Source organism: Choloepus didactylus, chromosome 13 (genome assembly GCF_015220235.1).
Source record: "Choloepus didactylus isolate mChoDid1 chromosome 13, mChoDid1.pri, whole genome shotgun sequence".
NCBI lineage: Eukaryota > Metazoa > Chordata > Mammalia > Pilosa > Megalonychidae > Choloepus > Choloepus didactylus.
In genome coordinates, this window is record NC_051319.1 from 85,573,179 (window position 1) to 85,586,398 (window position 13,220).

General features: G+C 46.4%; 2 protein-coding genes across 22 annotated transcripts in view; both read left to right on the forward strand.

Annotated features, from left to right (window-relative positions):
• Positions 1-13,220, forward strand: part of LOC119508506 (protocadherin gamma-C4) — a 179,762-nt gene that overhangs the window by 100,070 nt on the left and 66,472 nt on the right. The window contains exon 2 of one of the 21 annotated variants that reach the window (XM_037802131.1): positions 5,227-5,624. The exons of 17 other annotated variants lie outside the window; for them this stretch is intronic. In XM_037802131.1, the coding sequence (XP_037658059.1) occupies positions 5,227-5,295 (69 nt within the window). In that variant the 3' untranslated portion in view covers positions 5,296-5,624. Of the gene's footprint in view, positions 1-284; positions 3,020-5,226; positions 5,625-9,246; positions 12,227-13,220 lie in introns of those variants that run through there. 3 more of the 21 variants (XM_037802130.1, XM_037802115.1, XM_037802110.1) reach the window with 3 other exon arrangements.
• On the forward strand, positions 5,645-8,201 carry LOC119508507 (protocadherin gamma-B2-like). The gene has a single exon (XM_037802137.1). The coding sequence runs from the start codon at positions 5,656-5,658 to the stop codon at positions 8,149-8,151; it is 2,496 nt and encodes an 831-aa protein (XP_037658065.1). The 5' UTR covers positions 5,645-5,655; the 3' UTR covers positions 8,152-8,201.

Consider the following 13,220-nt stretch of genomic DNA (forward strand, 5'->3'; position numbering starts at 1 on the left):
GCTATTTCCATTTTTTAAAACGTCGTTTCCTTCAGCCGGTAAAATCAATAGGAACCAAATCTAACCTGCAAGTTTTCAGGTCCAGTAGTATTTTGAAAATTTTAAAAATATTAAGAAGAAAGCCCTTTTCATAATTACTCCTTTTAGTAAGTGTTCATGGTAAACTTTTTAAAATCGCGGTAAAATATATCTAGGAAAACTTTTAAAAATCACATATGTCACTGTTTGCCATTTTAAGCTTTACAAAATACTTGAGATACTCGAAGAGGTGAGTAATTTCTTCTAGAACCGGCACTTCGGTTGCAGGTTTCCTTAAACATTGCAATAATAACATTGGACTCTAGGCGCCGCTGTTCACCAATCAGGGAGAGAGAAGCAGCGCGCAATCGAGTCTCTCCCTTCCCCCACCTCTACCACACAAAGCAGACTGAGGTGGATACTTACAGATCCTGATGCTGGAAACTTAAAGTACTTCCCTTCATGCTCTAATATATTTTGGATGCGGACGACCCGGGAGTTCGTAAATACATAAGCTGATTCAGGAACAAATCTGTGCAAGAAACCGCGGAATATCGGCTCGGACACCGCCATGGCGAATCGGCTAAGGCATCTGGACCGCAGCGAGCTGGTCCTGCTGTGCATTTTCCTGGGGACGCTGCAGGAGTCCCGGGCGGGGCAGATCCGATACTCGGTGCTTGAGGAGCTGGACAAAGGCTCCTTCGTGGGCAACATCTCCAAGGATCTGGGGCTGGAGCCCCGGGAGCTGGCGGAGCGCGGAGTGCGTATCGTCTCCAGAGGAAAGACGCAGCTTTTTGCTCTGAACCCGCGAAGCGGCAGCTTGATCACCGCGGGCCGGATAGACCGGGAGGAGCTCTGTGAGACAGTTTCCTCCTGTTTTTTACATATGGAGATTCTTGTGGAAGACACCTTGAAGATTTATGGAGTGGAGGTGGAAATAATGGACATTAATGATAACGCCCCCAGCTTCCGGGAAGAGGAAGTAGAGATAAAAGTCAGTGAGCACGCAACTCTGGGATCGCGATATCCCCTTCCTAACGCTAGGGATCCAGATGTGGGAGTAAACACTCTCCAGACCTACCAGCTCAGCCCTAACAGTTACTTTTCCTTGCAAGTGCGAGGCGGAACCAGTGGGGCCAAGGATCCCGAGCTGGTGCTGGAGGTGGGCCTGGACCGTGAGAAGGAGGATGCTCACCTCCTCCTCCTCACAGCCTTAGATGGAGGAGATCCCGTCCGCAAGGGTGCTGTTCCCATTCGTGTGGTGGTCCTCGACGTAAATGACCACACCCCAAAGTTTACTCAGTCTGTTTATCAAGTGAATGTTCCTGAGAACCTCAGCTCCGGAACTCGGGTGCTCGTGGTAAACGCAACTGATCCAGATGAGGGAATCAACGGGGAAGTGATGTATTCATTCCGGAATATGGAAAGCAAGGCTTCTGAAATATTCCATTTGGATTCTCGAACTGGAGAAGTCCTAATATGGGGGTCTCTCGATTATGAGAAATATAGATTCTTTGAGATGGAAGTTCAAGGCCAAGATGGCGGAGGTCTCCTGACCACCGCTAAATTGTTGATCACTGTTGTGGATGTGAATGATAATGCCCCAGAAATAACTATCACCTCTTCTACAAGTTTGCTGCAGGAAAACTCTCCCCCAGGTACAGTCATTGCCCTTCTAAATGTGCAAGATCGAGACTCTGAAGAAAATGGTCAGGTTTCCTGTTTCATTCCTAAGAATCTGCCTTTTAAATTAGAAAAGACTTATGGAAATTATTACAAGCTATTAACAAGTAGAGCACTGGACAGGGAGCAGGTCCAGAGCTACAATATAGCACTGACAGCCACTGACCAGGGAAGTCCACCCTTGTCTGCAGAAACTCACATCTCATTGAATGTGGCAGACCACAACGATAACCCGCCTGCTTTCTCTCACTCCTCTTACTCAGCCCACATTCCCGAAAACAACCCCAGAGGCGCTTCCATTTTCTCGGTGACTGCCCTTGATCCCGACAGCCAAGAGAACGCCAGGGTTGTTTACTCTCTGGCCGAGGACATCAGCCAAGGGTCGCCTGTCTCCTCCTATGTCTCTATCAACTCAGATACTGGCATCCTGTATGCGCTGCGCTCCTTTGACTATGAGCAGTTCCGCGATCTGCAGCTGTGCGTGACGGCCCGCGACAGCGGAGATCCGCCGCTCAGCAGCAACGTGTCGCTGAGCCTGTTCGTGCTGGACCAAAACGACAACGCACCCGAGATCCTGTATCCCTCCCTCCCCACTGACGGTTCCACCGGAGTGGAGCTGGCACCCCACTCAGCAGAGCCTGGCTACCTGGTCACCAAGGTGGTGGCAGTTGACCGGGACTCAGGACAGAACGCCTGGCTGTCCTACCGCCTGCTCAAGGCCAGCGAGCCGGGACTCTTCGCGGTGGGGCTGCACACGGGCGAGGTGCGCACCGCGCGGGCCCTGCTGGACAGAGACGCGCTCAGGCAGAGCCTGGTGGTGGCCGTCCAGGATCACGGCCAGCCCCCTCTCTCGGCCACCGTCACGCTCACGGTGGTGGTGGCCGACAGCATCCCTGAAGTCCTTGCTGACCTCGGCAGCCTCGATTCTCCTGCCAAGCACCATGCCTCAGGGCTCACGCTCTACCTAGTGGTCGCCGTCGCCTCTGTCTCCTGCGTTTTCCTCGCCTTTGTCATCGTGCTGCTGGCGCTCAAGCTGAGGAACTGGCACAAGTCGCGCCTGCTCCAGGCTGCGGGAGGCGGGTTGGCGGGCATGCCCACTTCGCATTTTGTGGGCGTGGATGGGGTGCGGGCTTTCCTGCAGACCTATTCCCATGAAGTCTGTCTCACCGCGGACTCGCGGAAGAGTCACGTGATCTTCCCCCAGCCCAACTATGCGGACATGCTCATAAATCAGGACAGCTATGAGAAAAGCGAGCCACTCTTGATAGTTGAAGACTCAGCTACCGGTTTAGGCAAATGTGAACCAACGAATAATCAGGTGAGATTTATTTTCCTGACTCCCAATTGCTAGTGTCTGGGAGTGCATTTTTTAATTGGCTTTTTCTGAGCATGCGAGCATGTTATGAAACCTGTTTGGAGGAAGACATACTCAGTTCATACATCTTTAAAGCAATATATGTGGGTTTTGTAATTTACCTTTGATCAAATTACTATCATTTTCCAGAAAGGTTTACGAAAGTCGTATTTTAGTCCTGGCATATTTTTCTTTTGATTCTAAAGGATGAGTCACCTATCTTAGCTTGTTATAAAGTATATCGAGTTTTAGTTAGTATTACTTTTCCATCACTAGTGTCTTTGGCTGTCAATGTGAACTAAGTATGATTCGAATTAATGATGCACACTTTTTATGTTTATTTCCTCACCTTCACATTGCCCCACTGATTCGTATGTTCTACCATTCTCTGCTATTATTCTAATGTTCATGATCCTATGGATTTAATAACATGCTCTCTCTAGCCCTCCTATCCATCATCTGTAGATCTATATCTATCTGATTATTTATCTTTCTAATCTATATCTACACATACACTCTCACATACACAGAGGGGAGCTTTTCTCTGGCCACAAAATAATTCTATTTTGACTCTCAATGACTGGTAATATGTTTAGATACTTCTGACTAGTTCAAATTTGTATCCTTGCTTCCTCCTACCAAAGCAGACATGGACTGCCTTTTAATATAATGGACTCTCTTGAGAGAGGAAATGTAGAACTCAGTTTTCTTAAGTTCCAGACATCTTTTCTATCACTAGTTTTTTTTCTAAAGAAATTATTGAATTTTTGAACTGCTATTTCCTTATATTCTTTTGCTCATATTTATGTGTGTTGAAGGTGTAAATTCACATACAAAAATAACTTAATTTTGATCTAGTGCTTCTCGCAAAGTTATTTTCGAATCTGCTAAAGGTGCTTACATTTTTTTTTCAGATTTATTTATGTGGACTCATTTGTGAATATAAGAGATGGAGTTGGTATTTAGACCTTAAAAGAGACTAATCCGGCAGGTATTTCTCTGGGTATTTTTAATTTACTTTCAGTACTTCTAGGAGTCATGGATTTCTCCTATTTTCCTTCATTTTATATCACTTATATGTATGCTCAATTCTTATATGTAGAACCAACTTGTCATTGAAGGTTGGATAGTTACCTAATGGCATACATGTTGTCTGAGGCAATGTCTCAGAAAGCCAAGTGATGAAAGGATCAGAGAATCATCTCCATGCTTAACTCAACTCAGTACTCTCCTACCACTCTTAGGTATTTGGCCCTACGTGCATATTCATGTTCCCTCTCAATTTTATGTTTCTCATTTAGGAATTGACCTTAATATCATTAACTGAAAACTGAATGTCTAGTACTTGGGGCAAAAAGAATTTCAAATGTAGAAGAGTGAAGTCCCCCAACACATGCCTAAATTTTTCTTGAAGCCTAGAAAAATGTTAGAGTTTTAAGTGCCTCATGATGAAATTTATTTTTATGGAATTCTAAATGAGAAAAAGGTTTAAGGCATTTTAAGTAGAGTAGAATTAGACAAGTAAAAACATGAAAAATGATATGAAATATTTGCCTGCGAGAAGGGGGGTTGTTCCATATTTTTTACACAGCAGAATTAATTAGGAACTGGCAATCAAGATTTTGAACAATAAAAAAGAAGGGTTGCCTTGAAACTTGATACTAAGTTTACTTTGACTCATAGGTAATGAAAAGTTCTGTCAAAGTGCAACATATGGTGGTGTTAAACAAGAGGATAAAAACAAACACTTCCACATTTCAAGTCATTAAGTTCCTATGGTAACCTTTGGGGCTATTTACCTTTATATTCTCTTTAGGAAATGGAAGTGTAAAACACTTTATAATTCTTTCCATAAATCTCTTTTATAAGTAACAAGGAAGATTTTATGAGTTGACCATCATTTTCTTGAGTATGCCCTATGTAGCTCTGAGCTGTACCCCAGTTTCCTTTGATGAAAGAAAGTTATCTGCCTATTTGATAGCAGACAAAACTGGGTATCATTTTCATGACTGCTAAAATTTCCCTATACCACTTGATGGGCTATTTCCCTACATGGTCTTTGTTCTAAGTCTGGAAAGATTTTGCTTTGTTCTTCCAATATGTGCACTTCCTCTGATTAGAAAAAGACAAACCTTTAACTTTTCATTACTGCATTAATAATTCTTCTATAGGATCGTATCTCTAAGGAACCTTGTTGGGGAGTAAACACTTGGGAAAAAAGATGCAGCCAAATCTCATAAACTGCCTCATTTCCTATGTATCAGTCCAAAATTTCTGTCGGAATACAGAATCCGTTGAATTTGCTAAGGCTTCTGACTGCAGTTTTCTAAATAGACTCCGAGCGCCGCTGTTGGCCAGTGTGCTGCAAGAACTGGCGCCAGAGATCTACCCGTTGATTTTCTGCGCAGTCACAGAAGCAAGTCGGAAGGGAGAGTGGCCCGGACTCCGGCTCTCTGCTCGGCAAATGATTCCGGAATACGGATTGGGGTGCTCTCAAACTGGGAGCATTGGTTTTTCTACGTAGTGGAAGTAAATATTTTTTAAGCGTCTTGTAAAGTGTCTTCTCTTAACCTCCGAGGCTGCAGCGACTCGCTAAAAGGATGGGAAATAGGGCGAGGCAGAAGAGCAGGACTGGGCGGCGGCAAGTGCTCTTTCCCTTCCTGCTGTCTTTGTTCTGCCGGGCGCTCTCGGAGCAGATCCGCTACGCGATTCCGGAAGAAATGGCCAGGGGCTCAGTGGTGGGGGACCTCGCTGAGGACTTGGGGCTGCCCCTACAGGATCTGTTGACCCGCAACCTCAGAATCAGTGCAGAGAAACAATATTTTACAGTGAACACGGAGAATGGGAACGTACTAGTGAATGACAGAATCGATCGGGAGTCGCTCTGCCTTCAAAAACCTCTCTATGTCCTGCCCTTAGAAATTGTAGCAGAAAATCCCCTCAATGTTTTTCACATAAACGTGATGATAAAGGATATAAATGACAATCCGCCTCATTTCCCCCAAAATAGCATTGTTTTACACATCAATGAATTTGCAATTCAAGGTGCTCGGTTTGGCCTGGAATCCGCTATAGACGCAGATGTTGGGTCCAACTCGCTTCAGAGTTACCAACTCAGCTCTAATGAGCATTTCTCCCTAATGGCCAATACTGAAGTCAAGAACGCACCAGAATTAGTGTTGAGGAAGCCCTTGGACCGGGAAAAACAGAGCTCCCATCTCCTGGTCCTGACTGCGATGGATGGGGGTGACCCCATGCGAACCGGCATTGCCCAAATCCGGATCCAGGTCACCGATGCCAACGATAATCCCCCAGTGTTCAGCCAGGATGAATATAGAGCCAGTCTGCGCGAGAATGTGCCCTCAGGCACCTCTGTGCTAAAGGTGACAGCCACCGACCAGGACGAGGGCGCCAATGCAGAGATCACCTACTCCTTTAAAATGCTGCGAGATGATATTGGAAATATGTTTATGCTAGATCATGAAAGTGGAGAAATTAAATCCAGAGACCCTATAGACTTTGAAATCAGTAGTAGTTATACCATGACCATAGAAGCCAAGGACGGTGGAGGCATGGCCGCGGAATGTAAAATTGTACTAGAAATTCTAGACGAAAACGACAATGCCCCAGACGTGGTTTTCACTTCAGTGGCCAGTTCCATTACTGAGGACACAGAGCCGGGGACGGTAATTGCTCTGTTCAAAACTCATGATAAAGATTCTGGGGAACACGGAGAGATCACATGCCTTATAAAAGAAAACGTTCCTTTTAGAATCGAATATTCCTCCAGTAATTACTACAAGCTTTTAACAGATGAAGCCCTGGACCGGGAGCAGACCCCGGCATATAATATCACCATCGTGGCCACCGACAAAGGCAAGCCGCCCCTCTCCTCCAGCGCAACAGTAACCCTACACATCGGCGACGTCAACGACAACGCACCTGTTTTCCACCAGGCCTTGTACACGGTCCACGTGGCAGAAAACGACCCTCCCGGCGCCTCGATTGCGCAAGTTAGTGCCTCTGATTCCGACGTGGGATCCAACGGCCGCGTCTCCTACTCCATCGTGGCCAGCGACCTGGGGCCGCAGGCGCTGTCGTCCTACGTGTCTGTGAGCGCGCACAGCGGGGTGGTGTTCGCGCAGCGCGCCTTCGACCACGAGCAGCTGCGCGCCTTCGAGCTCACGCTGCAGGCCCGCGACCAGGGCTCGCCCGCACTCAGCGCCAACGTCAGCCTGCGCGTGTTGGTGGGCGACCTCAACGACAACGCGCCGAGGGTGCTGTACCCGGCGCTGGGGCCCGACGGCTCGGCGCTCTTCGACACGGTGCCGCGCGCCGCGCAGCCCGGCTACCTGGTCACCAAGGTGGTGGCGGTGGATGCTGACTCCGGACACAACGCCTGGCTGTCCTACCACGTGCTGCAGGCCAGCGAGCCCGGGCTTTTCAGCCTGGGGCTGCGCACCGGCGAGGTGCGCACGGCTCGCACCTTGGGCGACAGGGACGCGGCCCGCCAGCGCCTGCTGGTCGCTGTGCGCGATGGCGGACAGCCGCCCCTCTCGGCCACCGCCACGCTTTTCCTAGTCTTCGCCGACAGCCTGCAGGAGGTGTTACCTGAACTTAGCGACCGCCCTGCACCCTCTAATCCCCAGGCCGAGCTGCAGTTTTACCTGGTGATAGCCTTGGCTTTGATCTCTGTGCTTTTCCTCGTCGCTGTGACTCTGGTCATCGCCCTGCGCCTGCGCCGTTCCTCCAGCCCTGGCGCCTGGGGCTGCTTTCAGCCTGTTCTCCACTCCAAGGCTGGACCCGGGGTTTCTCCCAGCTACAACAAGGGAGCCTTGCCTTATTCCTATGATCTCTACGTTGCCTCTGATTCCCGAAAAACAATGTTTGATTTTCTCACCATGACGCCAGAAATAGTTCCCCCACAAGATTTTTCTAATGAAGCTTCTTTGGTAGTAAGTGTCACTGAGGAGACTAACAAGATGAGCTCTGACTCTGTCACTTCTACTCAAGTGAGTTTCAATGAATGTCTTTCATCTGCAAATGGCTTTGGTTTAGTTTTCAAACCAGTATCTGGTAAGAAAAATCTGAAGTAGATTATGTCTCGTTTCCTTTCATCTTCCCACTCTCCCTGTTTTTACTCGTTTCTGCGTGGGCCAGAAAAGTAGCCTTCAAATATGAAATATTTGGCGATTTGAAGACTTGAAAAAGTCTTCGTCTACTAAAACCAATCTCCGTTACTGTTAGAAATGGGTATTGTGTTGCTTCTGGCATTCAAATACTTTTAAATGAAACATAATTGTTTTCTTTCTGTAGATGTTAACCTTCCTTGAAACCTCAATATCTTGAGTATATAAGGCTTTAAAAAACAAACAAACAAACAAACAAACCTATAGTTAACTACAAAGTAGAGGAGAATGCATGAGATTTTTCTTTTTAAATAAGGGCTTGGTACTGATTTGATAATAATATTCAGGTTCATTTGCTAGAGAGTCTTTGAATCCCATTGAGTAGGTCAGTTTTTGGCCAGATCTTTTTTACAACTACCTATAGATTTTCTCTCAAAGTTATAGATATTACCTTATTTTATGCCTATGAAACATGCTTATCCTCAGAATATAAATATAAATATTTACACCATGAAAACACAAGAGCCATATATCCATTAGGGAGATTTTTTTCCCTATATTTTGATGGGCTTCCAAATGTATTACCAGTATTTTGAAACTGGAATTGGAATTAGGTCTGTTACCCAAGAAAAAGTAAGTTTATAATATTCTTTTGATTACTAATATTCTTTTGCTAATCTTCAATGCCAAACTTTCTTTTGAAAATATGATGTATTAGTAGAGTTGTGAATGACTACCCCTATTTCCAGTCAATGCAAGTTGAAATGCTTCCATTTTGTTTTGAAGCAATAATGTACCTTCTTCACTTGATTTCCCCCAGGTGTAACTCTAATGATGATTCTAATGATATGTATAATCGTATTTCTCATTTTTAGGTTTCCTTATTGTGAAAATTATTTTAAATTAAGGGTTAAATATCAATAATCTGTTTAAGTAGTTCTTTCATTTAGGCAAATTCCAGAAATCAAGAATCTCTTGCTGCCAATTATAATTGAGTCAGAAAGTTTAAATTATTCAATTTAGGATTTATCAAAACTGGAAACTCTTAGGGAAATGTCCCATAGTAGGTGTGTTGGGGGGTGGTCTCAAAGTAGATGCACTAAAATTATAAAGTGAAAACGATGGCTTATAGAAACTTCAAATTCATTTAAAAGCTCATTGGAAAAATCAGAATACACCTACAGCTACAGAAAATACTCACAAGAAGTATCACTGAATGAAAATTTTTAGGAAAATGTGAAAGAAGCTCACTGAAGTTCCAGTGTATACAAATACCTTCCCTCTAGTTGGCTCTTCTTCCATCCCTCTTTGAAGAACAGTAGGTGGAGCTATTTAAGGAATAAAAATCAAAACTCGTTTCCCGGAGTTCAAGATTGTGCAGTAATTGGTTAGGACTCTGAGCGCCGCTGTTCATCAATCAGAGACAAGCAGAGGGCTCCTGCTCGCTGTGCACAGCCTAAAGCACAAAGCACCGATGAAGAGAAATAACTATTTCCCTGACTGTGAGGAAACTGGGCTGAGGAGCTCTGACCCCCAACCATCCGATTCCAAAGACAGAATAGCTGATTCTGACTTCGGTGGTCAAGGGCTGATTTCGAAATCCTCTAGGAAAATGACAATATTTCCAGTGCAACTGCACCGGGACTGCAAAGGGCTGCTCCTGCTGGGAGTCCTCCTGGGGATCCTGGGGGAAATCGGATGCACCCAGATCAGCTATTCAGTCCCCGAGGAGGTGGACAAAGGCTCAAGGGTGGGCGATATCGCTAAAGACTTGGGGCTGGAGCCGGGCGAACTGGCGGAGCGGGGAGTCCGCATCGTCTCCAGAGGTAGGACGCAACTTTTCGCTCTGAACCCGCGAAGCGGCAGCTTGATCACGGCGGGCAGGATAGACCGGGAGGAGCTCTGTATGGCGGCCATCAAGTGTCAATTAAATATAGAGATTCTGATGGAGGATAAAGTGAAAATATATGGAGTGGAGATAGAAGTGAGGGACGTTAATGATAACGCCCCGTCCTTTCGGGAAGGTGAACTAGAAATAAAAGTGAGTGAATACGCAGCTACCGGGATGCGGTTCCCCCTTCCCCATGCTTGGGATCCAGATATCGGGAAGAACTCTCTCCAGAGCTACGAACTCAGCGCGAACACTCACTTTTCCCTGGATGTGCGAAGTGGAGCAGATGGCAACAAGTACCCAGAGCTGGTGCTGAAGCGCGCCCTGGACCGAGAGGAAAGGGCTGTTCATCACCTGGTCCTCACGGCCTCCGACGGGGGCAACCCAGTCCGCACCGGCACTGCGCGCATCCGCGTGACGGTCGTTGATGTTAACGACAATGCACCTGTGTTTGCTCAGTCTGAATATCAGGTGAACGTCCTCGAAAATGTGGCCGTGGGCACCCAGTTGCTCCTGATAAATGCCACCGACCCTGACGAAGGAGCCAACGCGGAAGTGATGTATTCCTTCCGGTATATAGACGACAAGGCAGCCCAAGTTTTCAAACTAGATTGTAACTTGGGGACAATTTCAACAATAGGGGAGCTGAATCACGAGGAATCAGGATTCTACGAGATGGAAGTGCAAGCAATGGATAACGCAGGATATTCTGCATGGGCCAAAGTCCTGATCACAGTTCTGGACGTGAATGACAACGCCCCCGAGGTAGTCGTCACCTCTCTCACGGGCTCTGTTCCGGAAGACTCTCCTAGAGGGACATTAATTGCCCTTTTTCATGTAAATGACCAAGACTCTGGGGAAAACGGACAGGTGATTTGTTTCATCCAGGGAAATCTGCCCTTTAAATTAGAAGAGTCTTATGGAAATTACTATAGTTTAGTGACAGACACTGTCTTAGACCGGGAACAGGTTCCTAGCTACAACATAACCGTGACCGCCACTGATCGAGGAAGTCCGCCCCTATCCGCGGAAACTCACATCTCACTGAATGTGGCAGACACCAACGACAACCCTCCCGCCTTCCCACAGTCCTCCTACCAAGCCTATATTCCAGAGAATAATCCAAGAGGGGCTTCGATCATTTCCATGACCGCCCATGATCCCGACTGTGATGAGAATGCCCAGGTCACTTATTCTCTGGCGAAAAATACCCTCCAGGGAGTGCCCGTGTCCTCCTATATCTCCATCAATTCAGACACTGGCATCCTGTATGCACTGCGCTCCTTCGACTATGAGCAGTTTCGTGATCTGCAGTTGCAAGTGACGGCACGTGACAGTGGGAATCCCCCGCTCAGCAGCAACGTGTCGCTGAGCCTGTTCGTGCTGGATCAGAACGACAACGCGCCTGAGATCCTGTATCCCGCCCTCCCCACTGACGGCTCCACTGGGGTGGAACTAGCACCCCGCTCTGCAGAGCCGGGCTACCTGGTCACCAAGGTGGTGGCGGTGGACAGAGACTCGGGACAGAACGCCTGGCTGTCCTACCGCCTGCTCAAGGCCAGCGAGCCGGGACTCTTCGCGGTGGGGCTGCACACGGGCGAGGTGCGCACCGCGCGGGCCCTGCTGGACAGAGACGCGCTCAAGCAGAGCCTCGTGGTGGCCGTCCAGGACCACGGCCAGCCCCCTCTCTCGGCCACAGTCACGCTCACTGTGGCCGTGGCCGACAGCATCCCCGATGTCCTGGCCGACCTGGGCAGCCTGGAGCCCTCAGCCAACCCAAACGCCTCCGGCCTCACGCTCTATCTTGTGGTGGCAGTGGCCGCTGTCTCCTGCGTCTTCCTCGCGTTTGTCATCGTACTGCTGGCGCTCAGGCTGCGGCACTGGCACAGGTCGCGCCTGCTCCCGGCTGCAGGAAGCATGTTGGCAGGTGTTTCAGCCTCGCACTTTGTGGGCGTGGACGGGGTCCGGGCTTTCCTGCAGACCTATTCCCACGAGGTCTCCCTCACCGCGGACTCGCGGAAGAGTCACGTGATCTTCCCCCAGCCCAACTACGCGGACACGCTCATCAGCCACGAGAGCTGTGAGAAAAGCGACCCTCTTTTGTTGTCGGGTGATTCCATGTTTCCTAAAGACAAACACTCATTAATTCAGGTGAGTCATACCAAATATTCTTTTCTGAGCTTTAGAACAAAACATCCTTTAGCATAGATAATTAGTATATATTTGGAATTTATAGTGCAGACACAAATAGACTTATATATCTGGCAAACACCAACGACAACACTTCTGCCCTCCCTCAGGCCTTATTTATAATAGACAGACATATATAATTTTTACCAATTTATCAAGTACTTTGTTTATACTCTAGATTTACTTGTTTAATTTATCAACTACAATGCTCTTTCTGATTTTATTTTGTTTTTATTTTTCACTGGTTTTGCAGCAATTTTATGTGGAGCATCTAAAGCCATTTTATCTAAGAACACACATTCTTCTAGAGGGAATCAATCTAATTCAATGGAAAGTATAGATGAAATTATGTATAAACTTTTATAAACAGAGCAGCTTCTAACTTTACTTGAGATCACTAGCAAATTCATCAAGTGCTTTTAGTTCCTTTTAAAGTACAGTGACTCTTCTTGATCATTAAAGATGCAAATATTTATACTTCTTGTCTTATGTCATTTCATGGTTTTAAATTATTCATGAACTTCCGCTTACAGTGAGTTTATTTCTTACATATTTAAAATTTTCTCACTGAAATATACAAAGTAATGTCATGAGGAAAAACTTGAAAGGTTTCTTTTTTTCACCTCTGTTACAGATTTGAGGAATGCGTTGTCTATACATATTTCCAGGTTAGACTTTTTTTTGTTTGTTTTTACCCATTTTACCAGCAATGATGATCTTAATGATAACCTTGTGGAATACTCACAATTGAAAAATTGTGGTTTGAGTGCATTCTTTAGTACTATGATGAAATTGCAGTGATTCTCTTTGCTCTTTACGTTAAATTTTCCATAATTTTTACCCCACACATGGAAAAATTTTCTGGAAAGTGTACAGATTCCAAGTGTTTCCTGAGGGGCTTATGCTTATTGTAGAATATTTAAAAGAAATTGAATGCTAAAGTATTACTCCTGGG